This window comes from Scaptodrosophila lebanonensis, unplaced genomic scaffold (assembly GCF_003285725.1).
Source record: "Scaptodrosophila lebanonensis strain 11010-0011.00,11010-0021.00 unplaced genomic scaffold, SlebRS2 tig00000089-arrow-pilon, whole genome shotgun sequence".
Taxonomy (NCBI): domain Eukaryota; kingdom Metazoa; phylum Arthropoda; class Insecta; order Diptera; family Drosophilidae; genus Scaptodrosophila; species Scaptodrosophila lebanonensis.
This window is the reverse complement of record NW_022060565.1, coordinates 3,610,612-3,636,658: the sequence shown is the minus strand read 5'-3', so window position 1 is coordinate 3,636,658 and position 26,047 is coordinate 3,610,612. Positions and strand designations below refer to the sequence as shown.

At 36.5% G+C, this 26,047-nt stretch overlaps 4 protein-coding genes across 4 annotated transcripts; 2 read left to right on the top strand and 2 right to left on the bottom strand.

The window, feature by feature from the left end:
• Positions 1-977: 977 nt before the first annotated feature.
• LOC115626930 (ras-related protein Rab-27A) lies at positions 978-3,084 on the bottom strand. Its single transcript, XM_030522436.1, has 2 exons — positions 2,892-3,084; positions 978-1,572 (listed from the first exon to the last, which is right to left on the bottom strand). The coding sequence occupies exons 1-2, from the start codon at positions 3,048-3,050 to the stop codon at positions 1,036-1,038; spliced, it is 696 nt and encodes a 231-aa protein (XP_030378296.1). The 5' UTR covers positions 3,051-3,084; the 3' UTR covers positions 978-1,035.
• An 8,855-nt stretch (positions 3,085-11,939) lies between these two features.
• On the top strand, positions 11,940-12,689 carry LOC115626976. The gene is made up of 2 exons (XM_030522492.1): positions 11,940-12,039; positions 12,127-12,689. The coding sequence occupies exons 1-2, from the start codon at positions 11,940-11,942 to the stop codon at positions 12,687-12,689; spliced, it is 663 nt and encodes a 220-aa protein (XP_030378352.1).
• A 59-nt stretch (positions 12,690-12,748) lies between these two features.
• Positions 12,749-17,942, top strand: LOC115626666 (pleckstrin homology domain-containing family F member 1 homolog). The gene is made up of 2 exons (XM_030522088.1): positions 12,749-14,790; positions 17,395-17,942. The coding sequence occupies exon 1, from the start codon at positions 13,684-13,686 to the stop codon at positions 14,617-14,619; it is 936 nt and encodes a 311-aa protein (XP_030377948.1). The 5' UTR covers positions 12,749-13,683; the 3' UTR covers positions 14,620-14,790; positions 17,395-17,942.
• A 1,037-nt stretch (positions 17,943-18,979) lies between these two features.
• Positions 18,980-20,485, bottom strand: LOC115626710 (40S ribosomal protein SA). Its single transcript, XM_030522145.1, has 3 exons — positions 20,407-20,485; positions 19,881-20,123; positions 18,980-19,654 (listed from the first exon to the last, which is right to left on the bottom strand). The coding sequence occupies exons 2-3, from the start codon at positions 20,097-20,099 to the stop codon at positions 19,061-19,063; spliced, it is 813 nt and encodes a 270-aa protein (XP_030378005.1). The 5' UTR covers positions 20,100-20,123; positions 20,407-20,485; the 3' UTR covers positions 18,980-19,060.
• Between the last annotated feature and the right edge of the window lie 5,562 nt (positions 20,486-26,047).

The window sequence follows — 26,047 nt, the reverse complement described above, 5'->3', positions numbered from 1 at the left end:
CAAAAATCACGAAAAAAGACATCCATTTTATGGCTACGGTTAATTTATCAGCTAAATTGCTGTGAAGATATAATGTTGAGAATATATACCTATATATATGGGCATGAAAACATTGTGTTCATATGCTCAACTTATAACTCTTAACTAGCCCTATATTTGTTAGCTTGTAAAAAAATTATATTCAACTGAGAAGCAAACGAATTCTTTTTAGAAAATTAACTTTATAGTATCAAGCTATACATTGATTTTAAAACTGAGAGCAGCATCCATTAGAAAAATTACATATTTTTCTCTCCGTTTGCACGCCTCTTTATTTTTTTTGCCGCCATAATACCGGCGGCACCTAGATTTCAATAATTTTAAAGTATGTACACGTATATACGAGTATATAAAAATTTATGACTTATGTAAAAAAATATAATTTCAAATTGTTAAAATTCGATGTCCACGATCACAAATCTTCTTATTTTTTAGCAAGTTTATTCACAAATTTTTATTTTCAAATTTTCATTATTTTGAATTTTATTTTTTTCCTATTTTTCCCTATTTTTCATGTATTTTTTGTATAGTACAAATAATTTGATAGTAAAAGATCGACCAAAAATTCTTGCCCCCCCCCCCCCCCCCCCCCCCCCCCCTGAATTAAATCCTGGCTACGCCCATGCATATATGATTAAACCACATTTGAAGTGAAATAAAATACTAGCCTTTCTTGAATGTAAGGATGGCTAGAGATAGTTCTGATTAGTCTCACTAGTTAAAAACAATGTTTGGAATTGTGAGAGCATTTCTAGACACATCTGCAGGTTCTTCAGCGTTTATCGAAACACTCTTTCTTTGATCAGATGTCTCTCTGAAAAACAAAAATAAGAACGTAAGTATTTCGTTTTTATAATTTCCATTTAACATTTATTTACAGTAGAACCAACATCAACATATAGACGAAACATTCAAATAACAGAGTCAAAGCTATAACGAATTATTTTTGGAGCTTTTGGAACAAATTCCACCCACTTGCCACGACCATGGCCCCCATTAGCAGTTGCAATTACGACGCGTTGACTCAGAGACGTCGTGGCTCGCGCCCGGCTCCCCCAAACGAACCAGCTCCGGTCCAAATACCAAATTAGGCAGACAGCGGGACTGCGTCATCAGGAGGGACAGCTCGCGATTGCACATGGCGTTCTCGATGCGCTCCATGACGCGGCCGACCAGCAGCTCCACAGCCTGCTGGACATTGGCGCCCGTGCAGGCGCTCGTCTCGATGTACGGGAGGCGATACCGCTCGGCCAGAGCACTCACTTGCTCACGACTGACCACGCGCAGCTGCAGAAGATCACACTTGTTGCCGCAGAGCACTACGTCCGGGTCCTCGGAGTAGGCGTGCATGCGCAGCTGCTCCAGCCAGTTGGTGATCTCCAGAAAGGACTTCTCGCTGGTCAGATCAAAGATTAGCAGAAAGCCCATGGCGTCACGATAGAAGGCAGTTGTCAGGGAACGAAAGCGCTCCTGACCCGCCGTATCCCAAATTTGGAGATGTATGCGATGGCGTCGCCCGCGCGAATTATACACCTATAATCGGTTGGGTGGAAGGAAAGGCGAGCTTGGGGTTAATAGGAATGAAGTGAATGGCTTTTTTTTATTATCTAGATGAATGATCCAGGCTCCCGCAACTCTACATGTAAGAATATTCAAATACATGTATATTTAAAATAAGATTCTTAAATAACACCGGATGGCTAAGGGAGATTAATTAGAGATTATATGGCATCACAATGGACCTAGCCATTACAACCTAAGCTATACATATATCAGGACCAGCGGGTCGTATTGCCATGCCTTCAAACATAAGAAAAACAAACAAAAATTTGGTATAATTAGAAGGTTCAACCTTAAAAAATATTAAATTTAAATTAATTAGAAATAAATATGTAATGACTAACGTAAGAATTTAATAATAAAAAAAACATACGATCCACTTTCGAAAACGATTGAACTATTTGGCCAACAAGTTATGCTTTAGCAATTAATTCGTTATTTATTTTCGTTTGTTATTTCAATATTTCAATTCATTTAGATATCTCAATAGCTTATTATTATTGCTTATCAATTAATAATTACATAGTTTTCGGTGCTGGGGTAGATACCTTATTATCCCCTAAAGGTCCAAAATCTTTGCATGCAGTCATCAAATTTAAAATTTTTTTGAAAATTTTTAAACAAACTTCTGAACACCTAACATTTTGCCAATCTATATGAATCTTCAGCCACTAGCCCTTCATGCCAGTGATGATATTTTCTTCATTTAAAAGTTCACTTTCTCCCAGTATATTGAGAGAATAATAAACTCAATTAATAATTCAAACAATAATATTTTCAAACACGCAGTTAAATAAATATTTTGCACACAGAGTCAATAGAGTAACAGAGAGTTAAAGCAATTGTCGTGTTTTATAAAAAAAAAAAGATAAATAATAATGTGTCTAAAAAAATATCTTAAAATTGGATATGAATGGGTTTTAAAAATTTCTTTTTTCTTCTAAGTTCCAACTGTTATGTCAGGGTTAGGATGAACTTGAATGTTCAGTTGATTGGTTATCTTTCCTAACTTAATCGTATTAAAACAGCTCGTACCAATTTTGGGTTCTTTCACAGATATTGTATTTAAAACTTATTCAAAATCTATAAATATGTATACGCAAAAGTTTGTTGTGCTTGTTTTTCAGAGTGTATTTCGTGACCTTACCGTGCCACATCCATCTCTAGTCTTATTAATTGTCTAAACTGTGTAAATTTAAATAGAAGCACCTACATGGGTATGTTTTTCTTAACTTGAAGAATGTGTTTATACAAGTATGTATGTTAAATGGTTAATTTTTGCAATTACTTACCAATCGCTTCTCCCGAAAATCAATTCCAACCGTGGAGATAAATTGCGTGTGAAACCGTCCGTCGGTGTACTGGTAGAGGAGGCAGGTCTTGCCCACGCCCGAGTCTCCCAGTACCAGGAACTTGAGCAGGTAGTCGTAGTCAATGTTTGTCGTTGTCATTGTGCCGCTGGCAGATGCTTAGGCGGGCATTCTGGACGCCAATTCCACGGAGTTTTCAAGCTTGGTAGCCTTTCAGCTTTCGGACCTTAGAGTCCACTGATGTGCGCACAAATAAATAAACAGAGCGAAAGGTGGAGGGGGTTCAGTACATTGTGTGTTGACTTTGACTGAGTTGGGTTCTCGGCCCATCGAGGTCGAGTTTAAGTGCGGGCCAGTGATTGATATATGAATCTATATGTATGTAATACACATACATATTTATATACGTAAATGGACGTGTGTTTGTATGTGTAGTATGCTTTGAAGTGGACCCTATGTGTTTGCCTTTTGCCAGCTCCACTCCATCCACACTCATGTGTAAGCCGCCTAGCTCACTATAAGTCGAGTGGCAAGCAATTGGCAGCATACATACATAAGCCCCATTGGAGCTGTACTTAAGTTTCAAAATCTGTGCAAAGCGCTAAAGATTGCACTCTCATCGAGTGTTTTATTCCTCAATTTTGTTTTGCCTGCGTCCGGTCAACGTGGTTGCGGACATGAAGTATTTATTTGTGATTCAAATATAATAAATAGTTATATTATTTGAATAACCAATAATATTCCATTTTATAAGAAAATCTTCTTCAGGAAGGATAACTCAGACATCACTTAAATTATGATAATTTCCATTTCAAAGCAATCATCTTAGCACCTTTTACAATCGTTCATCCTATTGATTTTTTAGCTTATCCCACTTGAACTTTACTCAATCCGGCAGATAATTTAAGTCCATAACTTGCTTAAAAGCTCTACCGACCTCAGCCATTTATGCGGAACTGTCAGGACAACTTCTTAAGTTCATTTGACATTCTTGGAATGCCAGACAATCCTGCTTCACCCAAGCGCTCACGAGCAAGGATCAAAGGAACTCCATTTCTGCACATGCCCAGTATTTGCAATCAGATTCGTGATTCTGGGATTTCAAATGTACTCATTATTTAAAAAATTAGACGTCGTCAAAGAAAGTCTTCAACAACTTCCTAAAAGTATATTTGTAAGCCCTTGTTCCCCTGAGGTTTTAGGTGGTTATGGGGGGTCTCCTACAAAGGCAGTCTTCTTTCCCTAAAATAATGGTACTTAATTCAATCTAAGACTAACTTTAGTTTTCCCAAGAGGTTTCTCTAAAAACAAATGCAACCGTTTTATTTTATAAAAGAATAGCCTGCAAGTTCTTAACAGTTCGAGTTTCCAAAAATCTATCGATCTTTCTCCGCAAACTTCATATTATCCTTTCTATAGATGCCAGCCAATTTGAATTAAATATCAAAAAATTCAATATCTTTAAATTCGAATTAAAAATATCCACATTTAAGTAAAGCTTCCAACTAAAAAAGAGAATTTCTTTGAACTTACATTTGGCTAGCAGAGGCTAAGTTACAAAAAAACTAAGAGAACGTCGTCAACAAATCAAAGGTGGCTGAAAAACCTTAAAGCTATAACATTTAGTTCAGAGTAAGAAGAAGTGTGCACCTTTCTGCCGACTCGACCATTAGTTGAGTGCCCCAAATCAAACAAACAAGTGTCGAATGTGAAGCAATAATGCCTTTTAGTAGAGATTGCTTTTCATCTTTTTCATCAATCTCTTCCATACAAGTAGTATGACAAAAAATAAAAATCAATTGATGGAGATTGTACTTATGTATGTACAAAGTGAAGTACGCAAATGGACTTTGATCTTTGTGCGATATGGAAACATAAAAAACAAAGCTGCAAACTTTTAAAAATCTTTAAAGTTCTCTACTTAGATATTTAAACAATTAAATAGCTGCATAGCCCTAAACAACCAAAGGACGAGACGTTTTATGAAGAGTTTATTTAATTAAAACATAAGGCGTTGACAGGTAAGTTGTTGACCCCCTTCTCAATATTATTAAATTTATCTTAAATGGTTGCATCTAATTGAAATACCTTCTTGTTAAGAGTGAAAGGCAGGGCTTAAAATGAGAAGAAGAAGTTGTGGATTCTACCTAGGATTTTGGGCACAGATGGTAGGAAACTGAATTATCTTTTTGCAAAGAATTATGTTAAGCAGGAGCTTGCCAAAAAGAAGGGATCTCAAAACCAATTTAGCTGACTTAGTGGATTAGTGGCTGTAAAAGAAACGAGACTAAATCACAAAAAATATATTCGTTCTACAATTCACTCTTGAAATCTAAAGTAACTCGTGTCCCTAAATCCCTTCACGTTAGCTCAGTAAAGTTTCTTTGTAATCCATATGGGCTTAGCCAGATGAGGAGGCACGCGCGTGTTTGGCACTCGAATCACATAAAAACGAGAAAAAAATAATAATAAAAATAATGAAACATACACACGTACATACTATACACACGTACTCATAAATTTGATGGATAGATGAAGCACCAAAACATTTTGAAATCATTCAGCATTTACAGAAATAGGGGCCAACAACAACAAAAATAGCAATAGCTAGATGATGATGATGATGGTGAAATGATGGCGGCAAAAGCCAAGCCAAGCCCAAGCCCAACTCCACTTCCCCATCCCCATCCACATCCACTTCGACTCCCAATTTCAGTTTCGTATCCAACAAATATTTGAAACTCATTAAATCTCGATTTATTGATTTTCTGTCTCATTCTTTGTGCCAACATTTTGTGGCCCCGGTCTATCAAATGTGCTGCTTGCAGCTTTTTGTTGTCGTGCCCTCTTTGTTGTTGTTGTTATTGTTGTTGTTGCTATTATTATTACTGTTGTTTTGTGGAAACGGGCGTGGCAAGCAGGCAAAAAATAGAACACAACCAAAAACAAAAAAATAAAACAAAAAACAAACAAGAACAAAATAAAAAACAACAACAAATTAAAAACATTTAAAGTCGTCGAGTTGCGTTGAAGTTGAAAAGTGCCTTAAAAACGGAAGCCTCTTGTGGCTTCCTCTATTGCAATAATTAAACAAATGCGCTACGTTTAGAGGCATGGAAGCATCCCTCCAGGCATTGGAGAGCAAGAATTTTGGTTGCCAAAGTAAAAAGTAAAGCGGATTATGCGCTTACGTGTACACGCTCCTGCCTTGGTAAAAGGCGTGTCTGGGGGGCCTACACTACACTCAAAGAAAAATTCGGCAACACAAATTCATTTAACAGTTAAAACTTGTGTCTTAATTAACCCATTATTGATTGCCTTCATGTTTCATTTTGCATTTCATAAATTGCCTATTCATAGCCATTTTTTAACGCGCTTGTGACATTTTTTATTAATTACTTGTAGCTTGGACCGTTTTTATAGGCTCCACGATCCTTCAAACACAATTAATTGATGAAACAAAATATTCAATTATATTTAAAAATGTTAAAAAAATTGTATACAACACTTGTTTTTAAGAACATTTTATAGGACATAAAAGGAGGAAATAAATATTTCCTATTCATCAAGAAATAGAGTAGATCCATTTACGATTTTCGTATGTACTTAAAATTAATTTTGTATGCTATTATATGTAGATATAAGTATGGCTTATATCGTTTTTCAAGTACTAAAAATATGCTTTCAAGCACATAAGTATTTTTTTAAGCATACTTTTCATGGATCACTGGAAAAGTTGTACAAACTTGGATTCCAATCATCTGCCTGCCTGGAGCTTATTCTTTCTTTCTTTTTATTGAAACGAATAATTAGACGGTTGTGTACGAAAGTAACATGTTTTTTAAATTAATTAATTCCGGATTGCATTTCCGATCAATCATTTGAAAATCAGCTCATACAATTAGGTTTTGTAAAATCGAGGATATATCGAATTATTTGTTATAATAAATACATTTTTACTTAAGGGCTTAAAGTATTTACAGTTTTTTTTTCCAACAACAATCACAATCAATCACACACATCAGCATCATCTCATATACTTATAACGTATTACGTATTGTAGCGACATATTGAACCTTTCCCTTAAAGTGTAACTATGTGAGAATGCTTGGTTGAGACGACCACCAGTAGCTGTATCGGGAATGGGGACAGGATTTGGTATGGGTGTGGCTTGTTGTCACGGCTTTTCCTTTTTATGTTGCTGCTTTTGTGGTTGCTCTTGTTGTTATTGTTGTTGTTGTTGTTGTGTCGCTGCTTGACAGCTTGCCTACTGTGAACATTTTTATGATGCTGCCCAAATGTTGGCGACGCGAAACAGTAACAGCACATGAGGCAAATCAAAAGGAAAATTCAATTACACAAATACAATGGGCATTGCATGCTGCTCCCACAACCATACAGACATACAGAGATACATGTACATAGTACGTGTGTGTGAGTGTGTGTGTGTTGCAGGCTGGCAGACATGCATGTGGTATGTGTGATTGTTTTCGCACAATGATATCTCAAATAAATGTATAAAATGGCAACATGTAATAAGCAGGAGCAACAACAGCAACACCAACAAGGGCAACACCAACAACACCAACACCAAGGAGCAGCAACAGCAACAATGATTATGCGCGCACAAACAAGCTAATAAGCAATGCCAGCAGCCAGCCTGCAGCAGCAACAAAGCCAAGTGACATTGCTGACATTATTATTATTACCGTCGTCGTTGTTGTTTCTGTCCTATTGCAATGTCCTGCCAAGGTGCTGCCTCGATGCGCTTGGCTTATTTTTCATAGCATACTTTTGCGCGCCGACTCTAATGTCCCGCTTTCATACACTCGACGAAATAAAAAACACAAAGTACCTCATCAGTTTAATTTTAACGAATGTGTATTGCAGCGATTGCCGAATTGACAATTTCACACCTTTTAAAAGCGCCCCCAAAAACGACACTAATCCAACAACACTCTACATTGGCCATGTTGTCTCACTGCCTAGCACATATGTATGTATAATGTGAAAGCGACACAAATTGAAGAATAAATAAATAGCATGACAATGACAAAACAGTTCCTATAACACTGCGTGCATATTCCTAAAAGCTGATCAATATATAAATACTTGTAAATATACACTTGAATACCGTCGAGTTGATCTAGTATTTTACTCGCATTAGAAAAGAAAAAAATAGTTCAACTTCTACAGACACTTGGGGTATTCATTTGGACTGTAAAGTCGACAGATAAATGCTTAGCCTTCTTCTTCACAGGCATCCTGCATTTCAGATGTACCAACAGGAGAACAAAATAAGGAATACAAATTAAATCCAATCAAATAAAATATTGAAGCTCTGGCTGAACTGAGCCTTCGTTGAATAGTGTATTTATAAATAGCAGCTCTATAATCCTCTTACAAAAACGCTAAAAACCAATTAGGAGAATTATAAAGGCAAAATGTTTAGAGCACTGCTAAATTGTTGGTTGTCTTTCGCCAAGTGTACATACGCACGCATAATTTCTTTTATATTCCTGCCGTGCTGTTGTAACACAATTTCCTTTTTTCCACCAAGAAACTGAGCCGCAGTCCATGATGCGTCGTTTCCATAGATATGTGTGTATGTATGTATCTAAGTAGGTGTATAAGTCTGCTGTTGACTGCCAGGATGAACAAAGTATAATGTAAAATCAAATTAGAATTTCTTGAAAGTCGATGCAGTTGTGTAAGGCCGTGCACTTGCTCAGGTGCTCTGCTCAGGTCTGCTGCAGTTGTTGAGATGCGCTAAATTAAAGCTTAAAGAAATATCTAATTGCAATATCTATCCATCATTCTATACTTATACTCATTAATTAAACACTAAACGGTCGTGTCCACCTACATAACTATTTAATGTACAAACAAATTCAACTAAAGGAATGTTCTTATTCATTGAAAAATGCTCTTCTCGATGCTGGGTGAGAGCACCCTTAAGATTATTCAGCAAGTCAGCTAATTTACTAGCAAACACATGCAACCACTCTCTTCATTGGAAATCATATACATATGTTGACATACGATCTGATTAATCAAATTCGAAATAGGTGAAGTAATACAAGATACTTACAAATACGAAATTAAATTACGATATCGTATGTCTGTATGAACCGCGATTATTTTTAAGCCCTAATAGCGATTCGTCTGGTCATGCTGATCTACGTGCATGTACCTTGAAAAGGGAATTAGTATATCCTTTCTCACTTCGGGTGCTGGTTTGTTAGTACAGGTAGTCGGGTATTCTTTAGCATTCAAAGGGCCGATGTAGCTTAGGAACTGGCTTTTTTAGTTACCCTGCATGGTGTTACGTATGAAAAAGGCTTTAAAATTTCTATTGATATCAATGCATTAAATTTATCAGTTAATGTTTCCTGCAGGATAAGGTCACAACAAAGGACATTGGTAAAAATAGCAAACACAATTCGCCATTCGTTGCGGCAAAATTGAATTTGAAGCGCTTCCTCCATTAAAATGTCATGGCTTTGTCACTGAATTCATCGGCCTTTGCTCTTGTTTATAAATAAATTTAATTAAATTGGCAGGCAAGTTCTGCATTAAATTTCGATACATATTCACTAAAATTTAAATATTTTCAGCTGAAAGCACCACCTTGGAATTTTCTCACTGATGATAAATGTAAGGCAATTCACTGAAGTTGGCGAATTTTATGTTCTTCCTATACAGCTTTTGCTTCGCCTCAGCTATTCACTGTTATTTGCTTTTACATTTTTTTTTATTCAATCAGAATATTAACTTGTTATAAATGTAGCCAATGGCAGCACTCCTGTTGAACTAAGAATAAATGTATATGTACTATGAAGAGTGCCCTCAAATTATTACCTATTTTGTAGACTTCTAGATATTCTTATTTTGTTTCCACATAACTTTATTTAATTTGCGCTTAGACATGCAAATAATTCTGCAGTGTAAATTATCTTATGTTATATTATGTTATTTAGAAGACGGCTTTAAAAAGTAAATTAATAAGTATTTTGCTGATGCAGAAAACGGTATTTCCATTTATTTTAAACATAAGCATTGATTCCATACATTCAGGCTCAGAAAGTAACCCAAACTCGAGCACATCCGCCTGAGGACTTAAGGTATTTTAAAAAAGAAAAGAAGTTCGTTTTTTTAATAAAATTTTTTATATAATATATTCATGAATAATTGACAAATTCAACAAATTTCTGTGCAAACTATAGCCTAAATATGAACTTACAAACTAAACTCACTGAATTTTTTTGAATAATAATAAAATGTTATGCCATGCTATTCTGTTAAAATCAAATTCATTTCGGCTTTAAACCTAATTCAATCTAGATGTACATACAAATATATATACATATGTATGTATGTTGTACTATATGTCATCAAATAACTAAATTTATTCCTTCAATTAAGTATAATTATGCTCGAAAATTGCTCTTATTTAGTAATTGTTATTTGTTCCAGCAGCTACTGCTGTGGAAGAGCATTCGTGGAAAACGGATTTCTGAAACATTGTTTCCGATAGTTGCCAATACTAGGAATTCAAGTCTGCAGCTGCAAATTAGCCTTGCACACACAACATTCCTATCAGCATGGACATGTGTACGCACACACACACATACATACTTACATGCATTGAAACAACTACATAATTAAAACAAACTTACGTGCCACAATGCTCTTAGTGTGGTTGAGAGTTCTCTGGAAATGGCCCTGACGGATACGAGTGTGTGTGCTGGGTGTGTGTATGTGGATGTGCATTCTTTCATCATAGTGCGTGTAGCTGTGATTGCCTTTGTTATTGTTGTTGTTGTTACTGTAGCGGTTGCGGTTGTCGTGGCAACTAAATTTCGGGGACTGTATGCATGTGTTGGATGCTCTCGAGCTTCAAAGAATAATTTGCATTTGCGCGCAATGAACTACTCGAGTTACCTGACAAAATGTGCATGTGTATTTCTGTGTTACTGTGTGTGTGTGTGTGTGTGTGTGTATGATTGCAGGTGTTGCTGCAAAAGAGCGCCCGTGTATATTTAAGAACAAAACTTAAATCAACCAGAGCTTGGGGACCATGACCAGCTCTACTCACCTGCCCTTGCACACAATGTGGTAGACAATTTAATTAGCAGTGTACGAAGTGCGCCTGAAACGCATTTCCGCTTTGACACGCACAGACAAGCACACTTTCATCACATAGGCAATGTGAAATTGGCGCGCAAATGTATGCTATAGAAGTCCAAGGGCTGCTCCTGTTGTACGAGTATATTTAACTCACGCTTTGGCACCGCGATGATCAATTCCTACACCTCTAATTTCATCGAATCTAGCACACAAACACCCACACGCGCAACTACAGGTGCTGTCAACGAGTTTTGCACCTTTAAGCCGAATACCTATAGTAACGGTTATTTATAGAATGTGCTATTTGTTTACATTCGAACGGTATTTAAAAAATCCAGTTCGAGCTCAATATAAAAAAATAAGCGGTAGGTGTTGTTCCGACCCAACTAGGGATGCGACCTGTTGCGATGCGTAGCTTGCCACAAACTGTTTTGTTACAGATTATATGAATGAATGCCAATGTCAAGCGCGCGCAATAAATCACAGACGCGCGCGCACACACACATGTGTATACAACCGTCTATCCAAAAAAACATGCCAGGACTTTTCACCGACCAAAAAGCCCAAAGCTTCTGAAAGCATATTAACGGTGAGTCCACAATGCGCAAGCTTTTGAATATATGCATTTAATCACAAACAACGCGTTTTATTAATTTAAAGAATTAAATGATAATAAATAAATTAATTAATTAAAATTAATTCGTATTCTTTTAATAATAAAATTTAAAACTGCATTTTGTTTAAAACACTGTCGATGTTACCAAAATATCGACATTTGCCAGACTTTGTTTTTTCGGTGTAATCGATAATTTTATCGACGCACTTGAATTTGCGCGCATTACCAACAAGGTTCAGTATCGTTTGCAGTTTAATCGTGAGTTAAAAACAGCAAGTTTAATAATGAGTGGTACACCGATGGAGCAAAAACCTGCGTCTACATTTGATTGGGATAATATCAATGTTGGTGATTTTAATTTGAATCATTCGGAGAACTTTTTCTGTATGTAATATTCTTACTAAACATTTGCACTGTTGCGACGGAATGAAAATTTAGTTGTTGCCAAAAATAAACAATTTGAATTTTTAGCTGCTGCACAAAAGGAAAACCAAAGCGACGAAGCTGCTGATGCTGCACAAAATACTGAAGCAGAAGAAATAAATGGACAATATCGACCGGCCAATTTAAGAGTGGCCCCATGGTCACCGCTACCCATGGGTGAAACGAATGCCCAAGTGCAGAGTTCAGTAGCTATCCCAAAAGCATATACTTTCAAGGATGTTTACAAAGGCAAACACCAGGAAGCGCTGCGGAAACGAGCTGAGGAGGAGCGCAAAGCGCGCGAGTTCCACAGTAGACCGGTGCCAAACTTCAAGGCACACCATAAGCGACTGGACGAGGCTCATCTCGTACATAGGGTGACAATACCGCGAACGCCTGACGTACTTAAGCGTTGGCGCGGGACTGCTGAGCAGCGTCGGCGTGAAAAAGAAAGTGAAGATCCACTGAGCCTGGAGCAACCTAGGAAGAAATCGTCTGAAGTTAAACCTTTTCGTTTAATGAGCGATCAACGCGTGCGCGAGCGCCGCGAGTTTAATGCAGCAGTGTTTAGTAGCATGGAGGAAAAACAAAAAAAGGTAATATTTTATTAACATAAATAAATCGTTCTCTCGATCAAACCAAAGTGGACTTCATGTGGCATCACTAAACACAAGGTTGCATGTGTGTCTACTTGGCGCTACCATCTTGTCAACTTTATCATATGATTGTTTGATCTGGCCATATTTTTAGTCAATCGCACTGTGCGCTTTCGTTTTATTTTTCGCTCTGTTGCGCCGTTTTTATGTTGTGTGTGTGTGGTGTGCACAATAAATTAATATTTTATTTTGTCGTGTATATTCGACTGAGCATACAGTTTTTTTTTTCGATAAATTGGAAAATTTTCAGTTGAATATTACGCCGCCCAATTAAGAGGATAGTTTTGGCTCAACATTATCACTAAACAAATTTTTAAAGCCGATTGTATTTGCATGCATTTATGTACATACATGTATGTATATGTATGTGTGTATGCATACAACGTGTACGTGAATTGTTGTTAGTGGTGTGAGTCATGACGTTTTGCCTAACGCACGGCGCAGAAAATATTCATATTGTGCGTTGCATAAAGATTGCATCGTCTCAGTGCTAAATACAGAAGGCGTGTCGCATATTTAAGGAGTCCAAATTCTATTTAGTTTGTGGTTCTTCAAGGATTCTCTGCAGCTGCACCCACATTTCTAAAATAAACTACCACACACACACGCGCACAAACACATACGGGTAAACGCACACTGATCCGCTACGGACGACAAAAGGTAGTGGGAGCAGCAGAAACGACAACAACAACAATAAAGCAGTCGTCACACTTGAGGTACTTTTCGGTTTAATGTTCAGCAGCGACCGTAAACCAACAATTCATAGTCGTAGTCAACGCAGTGAAAAGTGTAAAGCGCTGTAAACAACACTCGCAACAAAAACAACGACAACAACATCAGCCGCACCAACAACAACAAACATCGAGCACCACAACTTTCGCCTGCACCAGAGCCCCCTAAAAAAGAAAAAAAAACAAAAGCTGCATCTGTAGTAACAACCACAACTGCAATGGTCGATCGTCTCGTCAACTCGGAGGCCAACACACGCCGCATTGCCTCCGTGGAGAGCTGCTTTGGCAGCTCCGGCGTGCCATTAGCCGTTCCCGGCCGTGTCCTTGTCGGCGAGGGTGTGCTTACAAAAAAGTGTCGCAAACGTCCAAAGTCGCGACAATTTTTCCTATTCAACGATATATTGGTTTATGGCAACATTGTCATTGGCAAGAAAAAGTACAACAAGCAGCATATAATGCCGCTCGAGGAGGTATCCTTGGAATCGATACCAGACAATCAGCAGTACCGCAACGGTTGGTACATACGCACCACTACCAAATCGTTTGTGGTCTACGCGGCCACCAGCACCGAAAAGCAGGAATGGATGGCGCATATCAACAAGTGTGTGGAGGATCTGTTGCGGAAAAGCGGCAAAAAGCCCGTCGAGAATCATGCCGCTGTCTGGGTGCCCGATGCCGAGGCCAGCATTTGTATGCATTGCAAGAAGACGCAGTTCACGTTCGTGCAGCGCCGTCATCATTGTCGCAATTGCGGCGCTGTTGTCTGTGCCGCATGCTCGTCGAAGAAATTCCTGCTGCCGCAGCAAAGTGTAAAGCCATTGCGTGTCTGCAATGGCTGCTATGAGCGGCTCAAGCATGCGCCGAACACCCATAACGCCGACGATGATGCGGCCGATCGCAATGCCGGCAAATTAAATGCCAGCAATGCGGTGTCGGCTGACAGCTCGAATGATGACGATACGGACGAGGATATAGCCCAATCGGCTGGTGAGGCGCACGATGAGCCACGCTTCTACGGTGACACAAGTGCTCTCTCATCCGATGAGACGGCGGCATCATCAACGACTACTCTGACGGCAGCATCATCGGCAATACCAACAACAATAACAGCCACAACACCTACAACGGTCGCGACGGCGACAAATAGTTGCTGAGCAACTGCTCCGCCTGCCCAATGCAGTGATGCTGACGATAAAGACGACGATGACGACCATAAGGATGATGATGACGATGATAATGGAGTTGATGCGAGTGGGTGGTGGTGGCGACGCTGGTGACGACGACAAGTTTATGTTGATGTCGCTGGGCAGAAAACTGGATCACTGGTACGACCGTATTCAAATCCCCCCATAAACCTAAATCCTTATGCTAAATACGTCATTCCATGCATACAACACGAATTTTCTATATTCAACCATAACCACCATAATCATAAAATGAATTCTGCACTCCCAATTGTTGATACCAACAAGGTTGAGATCGAATTTTTATGGGAAACCCTATTACACATTTAATTAGGTTTGTGCGGAAACTTTCTGACCATAGCTGCATAATGTTTTCCATTTTCATTCAACTGAATTCCACACGAATTCCATTTTTATTTTTATGCTAATCTTATCAGCTTGTTCCTGTCGCTTGCTATTGCTATTATGTATTATTATTAGCGTTTGGTTCATGGCAAACAACATATGGCGCTGGCTCATTCGTTTTGCGGCATTGCTTCACGCTTCTTTTTGCCTTCTCGCATGTTAAATTATGGATATTAAGTTAATTTTACTATCAGCCCCTGCCTGTGACCCGCTTATCGCATTGTCGCTCTTGAGATTGTTCCTTGTTGTGATTTCTGTGGAACGGCTTGAATTAAATCTTTTATTTCCATGCATGGCGATGATGACGCATTCAGCGCAAGTGGGCGTGGCTTTAACGCCAAACGCCAGCTCAGCACTGTCAGCGGCCTTGCGAGCGTCTTTTAAAGTAAACAAACAAAGTAAAATCCCGTTTCCATCCCGCTTCCCGCCCGCAATTCGTCCGATTCGCATTCTTCATTTAAAACTGTACTATATACTCGTATATGTAAGTTTTTTTTGTGATAACGCTTATCCAGAGAACTCGGACCTCGGAATAGCATCTCTACTTGCTTAGCCATTCAAGATAATCTGTGTCAGCTGGCAACCGTACCGCTTGGGATCGGCACAATATTGCTTTCTTGCATACTGAAACACGAGCTCGGAGCGTCTGAGTCACGATCCACTGCGTGTTTTTGCATTTGCATAGCTACAATAATGTATATGAACAAATGTTTTCAATAATAGCCTTTTAATTGCCGCTATTGCAGCTTGCTTACTTTATTTACACAACATGAATCACCGAAACACAGCATTTCAGAGTTTCCTAGATGTTGATGGCTACGTCTCTGATCATGTTATTGGGCAATCAGCCTCTGTACTTGCGTATTACAAATTGTAATTTTTGACAAAAATAGCATTTGGAATTTTCATGTTTAATTATCCGAATAGCTGCGATTTTTATATAGCCTTATGAACTAGTGCTAGTGCCTGCCATAAAATGAAACTTGACATATTCTCTATTATAAGCACATTTAGGGGTGCTCGAATACGTTTTTGAAAATAATTGGTTTTCGGTAGTCATTTTATTCGGCGTTTTACCATTCATATGCAAGCTTTTGAGCCCCAGACACCACTTTCGATTGTTTGATCACAAACCGATTGAAAACAGTCAAAATTTAAATATGTATATACGAGTATTTCTTAGGCTTTATAATGACATATTGAACTTCCCTCATACATGAATTCTTTTCTTTAAATATCGCTTTATAGTATAAAGTTTATGCTATACTTATTTAAATATAGGGAGGCAATCACTTTAACAGCTAGCTTAGTTTAGTATTGCAGATGACTTAACCCGTATTTATGATTCCCTCTAATTGTTCCGGCAAAGTGGCATTAACTCAGTTAATTAATACTGCCAGCTGTTGCTGTCGTATCCAGTTAGCTATGCACATTTGGTTTACGGACAACCTGTGAATGTAGTATAGTATGTAGTGAGAATAGAGACCACACATACTATATACGTTTTCAGAAGGTGAGATAACGGAGCTTTGGAAAAGTGCCGGGCATAATCAAAGGCAGACAGTAGTCGGCAGTCACTAAAATGACATGACGTGATCCAGATTAAGTTAATTGCCTACTGAATCATGGTACATTATATTGGTGTTATCTATTGATAGATTACAATTATGGGCATGCTAACAAAATAATTTGCACACGCAGATAAATAAAGACAATCGTATATTTGTAGATTATTTAGCCCCGCTGGGCTGACAAAAACCTATTTGCAAATGAAATTTTAATGCATATACGAGTGCATTTGTTTTCTCGGATATCATTAAAACACACTTTATGAGTAAATGCATACTAAACAATCTTGGAAATAATAAAAATTCAGTGATAATTTATCGGATATATTCATTTTGAGGTGCGAAGAAGGCTATGGGGAATGCTGTTCTGTTCGTTATTAAAAATCAAAGTGTTGGCATTACAGAGATGATGAATGAAAAACAAGGAAAATAAGCGATAAAAGACAATAAGGTCTATATGCATATAAAGATTACGGGCTTAAATAAAAACTAGAGATTGACAGACCAATTGTATAGAAAGCAACCAATTCGATTATATTAGCTAGCTGTTTGACTTTCTATATAAAGAACTGAGGGTTAACTTGAGTGCTGGCTAAGCCTTGAAGTTATTGTAACACAATATAAAATCTACCATAATAAACATCAATTATTCTGTATATACATACATACATACATCTTGTAGACATATGGACCACACATAAAGTTCTCATTATGATGACAATAAACGTCTTGAAACCACTAATAATTTGTTTTGTATTTGGTTCCATTGCAGGAAGAAGAGAAACGCTTAAAACTCGAAGCGGAGGAGATCCAGAAAATACGAAAAATGACGGAATTCAAAGCTCGTCCAAATCCTTTTAAATAACATGCATACAATTATAATAATAATAGTAAAAATATTTAAATTTTATAATTAAGAAAAGATATGAAAACAAAGATATAAAATATTTTTTGTTCATTTATTTTTGTACTACATATTAATCTTGAGCAAATGCTACATTTATAAGAATCAGAAAGATTTTTGATGCATACCCGGGCAGTCAAGGTACCGGTATGAGGTAAATTGTTAAATGTACACACAAAATAAAATCTTTTTATATTAAAGTAAAATCAATCGTTCGGAAGGCATAAAGATATATACATGTAAGAATCTATTAATTATTTAACATTATATTAACTGTTTTCTATTTGTATAAAGTAAATCAAATATAAATTAATATTGTACAGTGCATGTTCACCCTTGTTTTGTGGTGTGTGTGTTTGTTTTTTTTTTTCTTTTCTGTTTATTAAAAACTTGTTTACCATAAATTTTAAACGCAATGGAAATGTTTCTTTACAAATTACACATTTATACATACTTTTTAATGGGGTGTTGTGGAGGTACATAGTTGTGATTTAAAATCTTTTTCGAACGAAATCCTTTCAGTAATCCATCACTTCTACGAAAAATACAGAAATGCTACAAGCTGCGTGATAAGCCAAACTTTTTATTCAAATATAAAAACGGGACGGATCAGTTTAGAATTCACTTCATATGCGGTTGGAGATTGCGACAAACACAATCCATACTTTTTTAATTATTTGTTGATGTTCACTTTATAATTATACTTCAATATAAAACTGAATGAAAAAGAACACTAAGCAGTTGTATCCCTTGTACGTGGGAGGAATTTTGTTAGTTGACACACAAGCAGTAGTGCAAGAGATAATAAATTATTCATATATCATATATAGAGAATACTATATTATTATTATTATAAACGAAATGAAATGTGCTAAAATGTAAGCAATTTAGTTGGAAGCTTCTTGTCCTACTATTGTAATTCATTGTCGTTAATTCTCTATGGCCATGGGCCTTGGATTACATGTACTATATTTATAAATCATACTGTGTTCTTAGTACATAGATATTAACTTTCGCGACCCACGGATTTTGAGTTTTTATTCAGCAACATTTTTTATGAAAACGCTACATCGTTACTCATGCTACAGTACATTCCCATAATTCCCAAAATACCTCCAACATTTATAGCCCCAAGTGGTGAAACTTTTGTCCTGTTTTTTTGAATCTATTAATTTATGTACAGATTCATGTGTGGCTTGACCTACGCATCATGACAGTTCCCATGTTCACGTAGTATTGCCTTGCTACTCATATACGTGCGCCATCTAGCTATCCCATTCGCACGTCAACGTGTGGGTTACATACATATACACCTAATTCTTTTTTTACACGATTTTGATGACACGGTTTGAAGATTAAAAATTCGCATATGTATATCTTTTTAGAGATAAGATACCGTGTAAAAACAGAATTAGGTGTAGATTGTTACAAACAGAATGAAAAAGGCGCGTGGTATTTTTAGATAATTTGGTTTTATTCTTGCCAAAATCGAACAACAACCACTTTACCAGCGTCAGAGTCGTCGCTACGCGTTTTAGAACTGGCCATCACTGCCCCATGAGGTCTTGACGGTATCTTCGTTCCAGTCCTCAACACCACCAACAGTCTCGGCAGCCACTTCATCGGCCCAGTTTGTGGTCTCCTCCACTGGGTGGTCGACAGCCTCCTCGATCTTTGGTGGTGGCAGCAGCTCCTTGGCGGCGGCCTCCTCCTTCTCAGCCTCCTCGGGATCGCGGTAGAAGAAGAGATCCACCACCACAGGCCACTCGCTGGTGCGAGAGATGGTGCCGCGCAGACGAAGCACCTCACGGGCCAACAACCACCACATCAAACCAATAGAATGGGGAGACTTGTTGTTACATGGAATAGCAATATCAATGTAACGCAATGGCGAGTCCGTGTTGGTGAAGGCGATGACGGGAATGTTCACGTACGAAGCCTCCATGATGGGCTGGTGATCGGTGTTAGGGTCGGTCACAACCAACAGACGTGGCTCGCGGAAAGCGGGCTGGATCTGATTGGTGAAAGCACCGGGCGTAAAGCGGCCAGCAATAGGAGTGGTGTCCGTATACTTGGCAAACTTCAGCACAGCGCGCTGACCGATGGGACGCGATGAGATGACGAAAACCTATTGGTGTAAAAGGATCCGGTAAATAAAGCATAAATAATTCTTAAGCAGCACATGGTGTTCTTTTTGTTTTGGGTGTAAGGCGTGGCATGTCAGTATTTAAGTTGAAATCACTGCATTTCATACCCGAAAGATTAGTAATAAAATCATCATGTACGCAGCACGCGCTTACACACCAAAAGTCAGACCATAGAGTGGCGCAGAAAGAGAGAAAAATTAAACTCACATCAGATGCATTCTCAATGGCCACAATGGCGCGTGCAGCCAGCACCAGTTTCTCCCAGGTCTTGCCCAAATTGATGATATTTACACCATCAGCACGGCGTTTGAAGACGTATTGCTCCATCTGGAAGTTGACGTTCTCCGAGCCCAAATGGGTGGTGGCGACCAACATTTTGGTAATGTCATCCTCTTTGAGGGACAGAATATCTAAGCCTCCCGACATTTTAACGTGAAAGAGTTACGAAACCTGTAATGAGTTAACACCAGCAAGCAAATGGAAATTTGTATATTTAATTTTCCCTTATACGCACATATACACCTAACCTAAAAGCCTCATTGGGAAACGCAAGTGGCACATGTGAGCGCCACAAGTGCTGACTTATTCCACAACAAAAGCAGTAAAATATTCAATTGCATTTGCATGCCTCGACATTAGAAATGTTGTTAGCAGTTTTCACAATACTTTTAAGTTAATTATAATGTTTTAATCGGTAAATATAATCTTAAAAATAAAATTTGAAGAAACTCACGTTCTGGATGCCGCTGGGAGCGTTGACAAAATGGACGAGTGCCATTTTTTGACGTCGCATGTGGTTGCTGCCGAGAGATGCACGTATGCTTATCGATATATTGAAATACAAAATCGGAAGTATGGTAGTTCCAGAAGCTACGCCATGTTTCATACGATTGCTGACAGTAGCTGAAGGCTATGCAACGTATGACATACTTGTAAAATGAACGGGACTGGTATTTAAATGTTATGTGGCTTTATATTATTTTCTTGAAGCTGTTTATACTATATTACTCCATTAATTCGTCTGAACTTTTGATTTATCTTGTATTTAGTTCGGTTATAAGGAAATAAGGATCAATTTTTTGATAAAATGAAACTCGATAATTGTTTTGTGACAACATTTGAATTATAGTAGGCATTGCAATAAACGATGAAATAAAGACACAAGGGCTTGGAAACACCTTCAAGATTCGCAGTTGTTCGCTTGCTGTCGCACCGAATTTTGTATTATTTTCGTTAATTTCATTTTTTAAATACATTTTTGGTTCTTTTCTTTTTTTATTTTTTGTTGATAATTTGAACTTTCTCATTATTCGTAGTTCTCAAATGTAAATTCCACATGTATCCAGTATCATTGGTTTTATACCAAATGCGCTGTCCTTTAGTAAAAATCTTGCTCTTACAATGTGTGGAAAACACCAGATGGAATGCGGAGAGAGACCAATAAGCGATTATGTTTCCTGTTTATGGAGAAAACTGCTGAACAACATGGTGGGACGACGAATATTTCGCAGCAAAAGTGTTCGCTTGAACAAATTTCGAATGATGCTGTGGGTGCTGGAGAGATTAATTCAGTGTAAATATTGAAACTAGTTTTTTTTTTGTATACACATTTATTGCAAGTTCTTTTTAATGTACTTTTTGTTTTTTAAATTTTCATTTTTTTGTTTTGTTTTGTATTTTGACTGCCTTCAGTAACTACCACAACAATGTATATTCATAGTATTCATTCGTGTTTAGTTTTATGTTTTATGCCAACTTACTTAATGGTTGTATGGGAATTCGTTTGTTTGAAATATGTCTATGCCATGGATTCTGGCAGGACAACAATTCGTGTTTATTTATACACTGATTTCATGATTTCATGTGCAATGGTTCCAGTTCGGTTTGTGAATTTGCATGTCGCATACAATTTTGTATTGTATTTTCTGTATTTTACATAATAATTCTTCTGTTACAGTAAAGTGTTTTATTTTGTTTCGTGTCGCCTAGCCATAAACTTCTTTCAACTTTCATTTATATATGCACATTTAATAAAATGTCTGTCTGTATGCCGTATTTGTTTGCAACAATTCCCATCTAACTTAAGAATTACCAAAAAAAAAGAGTAAACAACAACAAAAATCATCATGTTGTATACATAAACCTTCCTTGCTCGCCATGATTTTGCTTACTATATTTCCATCGGGTATAGTTTTAAATTACTAACTACTTATATAATGTAATGTTAACTTGTTTTACTTGTTTTAATTTGTCCGTAAAGTTCTTTAAATACTAAATTGTGGTTTTCCCCTCGTTTCTCTGCAACATTTTTGTTGTTCTTGTTTTAGTTCTGTTTTATTTTTTTCATTCGCCAGTACTGCTTACGGTTTTAAATGTGAACAATTTGTCTTAAAAAATATATACGTAATAATTAACATTTTGTTATATTATTTGGTTTCCTTCTTGTTTTTAGTATTTTATTTTTTATTAGTTTTTTCCCATTTAAGTTTCTGTAGTCTGTGTATAAAATATTTTTACTACAAAAAATCACTCTTTGCAAATAAAACTCAATACGTTTTCCTTTACTGTTAACATTCATTGTTTTTGCCTTCAACTTTTAACAAATCTCTAAAGAAATGAGCGCGAAATCTAAACGTCTTATGTTGTTGTGTAAAATTTGTTTAGCCCTCAGCACACAATATATTAGTATTGCGACGGCTTGATGTCTCACTTAATGTGCGATGCTCGATAAGCAAAAAAAAAGAAGAATATACTTGTAATGTGAGTTAAATTGATTGTTTTTAATTAAGACCAACAACTGTGTGCTGCCTTCCGCCTCCTGTTTCCTTCTCCCCCCTGCTGTTAACTATCATTGAATGTTGTCCATAAGAACACAAATAATATATGTGTGTTGTATGAAAAGGATAAATGAAAAGAAGCGTCTGTTAATTGCAATTGTGTGGTATTTGGTTTAATTCTTGTTTGTTTGTTTTCCTTTTCGAATACGTTGTTTTGTACGCTAACTTAGGAGTTTAGCTAATTTTGCTTTTTTTTGATCTGTATATGTTTTTTCTTTTGTTTTTGGATCGACGCTAAACATTTAGAAGACACATAAATATATATATATATATATATATGTATATATATGTATGTTTGTATATATACCAACACAAACGATTATTCTTAGGTTTTAACTTCGACTTTTAGTTAATTGATTTATTTGGATTGTTTAAACTGGTTGTGTTTCATTAATTATGCACTTCATTATTTAGTTATACAAATTGTATTCGTACTTCATTTTAATCATTATTTAGTTAGCCGTTTGCCGCAAGCTTGCGAATATCCTTACCATTTATGAAACACATTCACATTTAATTATGAGTTTTTGTTTGCTGTTGTTGTTATTATACCCTTCACTGAAAAGTGTGAGGTCTGCCAGTTTTTAACAACCAGAAGGAAGAAGACACAGCTAATATAGTATGTCGAGACTTGTCATGTCAGATAACTACATCATACATATGGCTGTCATATAAGATTTAAAAGTTGCCTATGATGTAGCACATCTGTTGTGTCGCCATAGATGACCAAATGCCAATTTTTTTCTAATGAAAGAACAGATAGTACGGAAACAGTGGAGTATATACGAGTAGTTTGCGGCCCATGGCCATGAAGGAATAAGATACAGTGAAGGGTATATAGCTTCAGCGTAAAGATCATTTTTTAGTTCGTTTTTTTTCACATTTTTTTATAACACTTTTGTTTGTTGTGTTTAATAATGCTTTAACGATCAATTTAAAGGGGGCAATAGATAATGCTTTTTTTTAAATTTAATTACTTGTTGGAATCTGCAACTTCCTGAATGCGGAATGTGTGAGATCCATTGTTGACTTTTAACCGATACTTGTATATCATGCCATAATTGTCGAAATGCTTTCATAATAATATTTACAATCACTTTTGTTGTTTACTGTACTTAGAAGTAAATATATAAATACAATCATGTTCCTTATGCTAGCTTTGGGGGCAATCAAAAGAGACTCAATTTACTAAATTATGTAAAATATTTGCTGAATATATTTTTTTAATCAGTTAGCTATATGTTAACCACAAATTTTAAGAAAACAAATCTGCCAGCGGTTTTCTGTTTAACACAAAAATTTGATTCGGATTCTTCTTAGTGGGCTTATGTTTGTGAATTTTGAAATTTGCCGAATTATGGCTTGAAAATTAATCTATTCTCATCCAGTTTTCAAGAGGAAACGGATAATTGCACGCCAGAAAGTAGAGTTTTTAGTGGCAGAACATTTTAAGAATTTAAGCGGCCATTTGTATTAATGAGTAACTAATGGACTTTAAACAAAAATTGATTTTTATTGCGTATACCTAAGGATTAGTAGCACCACACGCGAAAAGTATTTGTTTGCAATTTATATTGAACCCTTAATAAAAGCTAATTTAACTGAGTTTCATGGAAAATACACTGATAAATTCATTAGTTTTTGCTTTCTGATGGGCTATGACTGCTAGACTCTTACAATAAAGTGTATGCCAAAGAAGCGCCTGTCTTGGGGCGCTTTAAACTGAAACAACAAAGCTGAAAAGAACATACATACATACTAGTATGGTTCTAGATTGGCTTTTTAAATTCATTATAAATCTTACTGACTTATCAATTCACCAGCCCACACATACTTGGCTTAAAAGGCTTATACACTTTGGTTTGAAACTCAAAGGGGATTTTATGCCACTGTGGTTATGTTTTAAACGAGGCCAATTAAGCTCTTTATACTACAATAAACCATTAACCGCTTATGTGATTTTCAAGTTAATTAGTTACATAGATATTACATAGCTGCCGGTTTGATCTTAGCGTTTTTTTTTTTTAGTTTCCAAAGCTGACAAGAATGGCACGATAGTACAAGATTTGCTCAACAATGAAGCTGTGCAATACTTTGACAATATCTCTCTTTTTCCATATTGCACCATTCCGATTGCCTTCCTAAAAGGTACATACCAGAGTAAACAGGACTCTTGGCATTAGATATTGATGGGTGATGCGTTAATAAGATACATGTTTTATCGACATCCCGTCAAAAATGCATGTCATTTGAATGTATAGATAGGGTGTTTGTGGTGGCGAAACAAAAATGAATATCGAAATAGTAAGTTCTGTTTTAAGCTTAGTAAAAATTGTACTTAGGTTTCAATAGATAATTGTTTATATTGTGGCAGAGTCCACAACTCATTTACACGATAGAAGAAGGGTTGTGATGAGTTGAATGACGACAAAAAATTCACGAATACGGAAGATGCTGTGCATTTATCAAAAATCTGCCAATAACTTTGCTGAAATAAATGAAAATGGCATTAAATACAAGTATCTCCAAATCAACGATTTATCGCACTTTAACAATTGGATCTGCGAAAGGTATGTATATTCTTGTTTTGAGCCACATAAGTTGACCGACAATCAAAAATTGGGTCGACAAAAAATCGCATTCAAACCATGAATCGTTTTCCATATTTTCTGGAAAATGGCATTTAACATTGAAGTCATTCAAAAAGCAGAAAAGCTCGCTCGAAATGCTAATTGCTCTGATCGTGCAAAACTTTGTATTCAATCGGAAGGTGAATATTTTGAATAAAATAAACTAATTTTTTGTGTGTCCTTCTAATGTCCTGTTTACTTTGGGACGTAACTTGTATAAGCAGTAAAATGTAAATATGAGTACCGATCAAAAAAAAAGAAGTCCTCACATATATCTACTGCTCTGAGATCAATAAGTTATTGAAACATGGCCTCCTAGCCCTATTCAAGAAAGTTGGGAGAACCATTATTGAAGTGTTTCTCAAGCAAATAAAATGAAGCGTTCGCAAACTTTGTCTTTTTTTTTGTATGCGTGTGTTTCTTCTTACAAAATAAATTTTTGATTTTTTTTGTTGAGTTTTTTTGTTTTTTCTAATTTCAAACATTTTAGCGGCACAAAAGCAATTTATCAAAATAAAAAAAATATATATACCGTATATACTATATATGTATGCATGTATGTAAATGTATAAGTATGTTTGTATGTATATGCAATAACATTTATATAATAATCATAATGCGTAAATACATATAAATATTTTAATGTGTGTACATATATATCAATTGTTATGCTTTTCTTTTTTAGCTTTTCTCCGCCAATGCAACTGCTTCGTTTCCATTTTCTTGTATATAGATATAACTTTTTATAGTAATGTATAATTTGGTAAATACTATTATTAAAAAAAAACATTAATTACATTTTGTTGTTTGTTTGTTTTTTGTGTGTTTTTCTTTGTTGTTAACATGTCACAGTTCAATGGAGAAAAATAACAAATTATTTGCTTTCTTTGGCATCCTTGTTTTTTTT

Bases quoted from the DNA above. Each gene is read 5' to 3' on its own strand.
- LOC115626930 (XM_030522436.1), bottom strand. From the start codon at position 3,050: ATGACAACGACAAACATTGACTACGACTACCTGCTCAAGTTCCTGGTA. The intron at 1,573-2,891 runs GTAAGTAATTGC...AACCGATTATAG, and splicing joins ATTTTCGGGAGAAGCGATTG to GTGTATAATTCGCGCGGGCG.
- LOC115626976 (XM_030522492.1), top strand. From the start codon at position 11,940: ATGAGTGGTACACCGATGGAGCAAAAACCTGCGTCTACATTTGATTGG. The intron at 12,040-12,126 runs GTATGTAATATT...TTGAATTTTTAG, and splicing joins TCATTCGGAGAACTTTTTCT to CTGCTGCACAAAAGGAAAAC.
- LOC115626666 (XM_030522088.1), top strand. From the start codon at position 13,684: ATGGTCGATCGTCTCGTCAACTCGGAGGCCAACACACGCCGCATTGCC.
- LOC115626710 (XM_030522145.1), bottom strand. From the start codon at position 20,099: ATGTCGGGAGGCTTAGATATTCTGTCCCTCAAAGAGGATGACATTACC. The intron at 19,655-19,880 runs GTGAGTTTAATT...TTACACCAATAG, and splicing joins CCATTGAGAATGCATCTGAT to GTTTTCGTCATCTCATCGCG.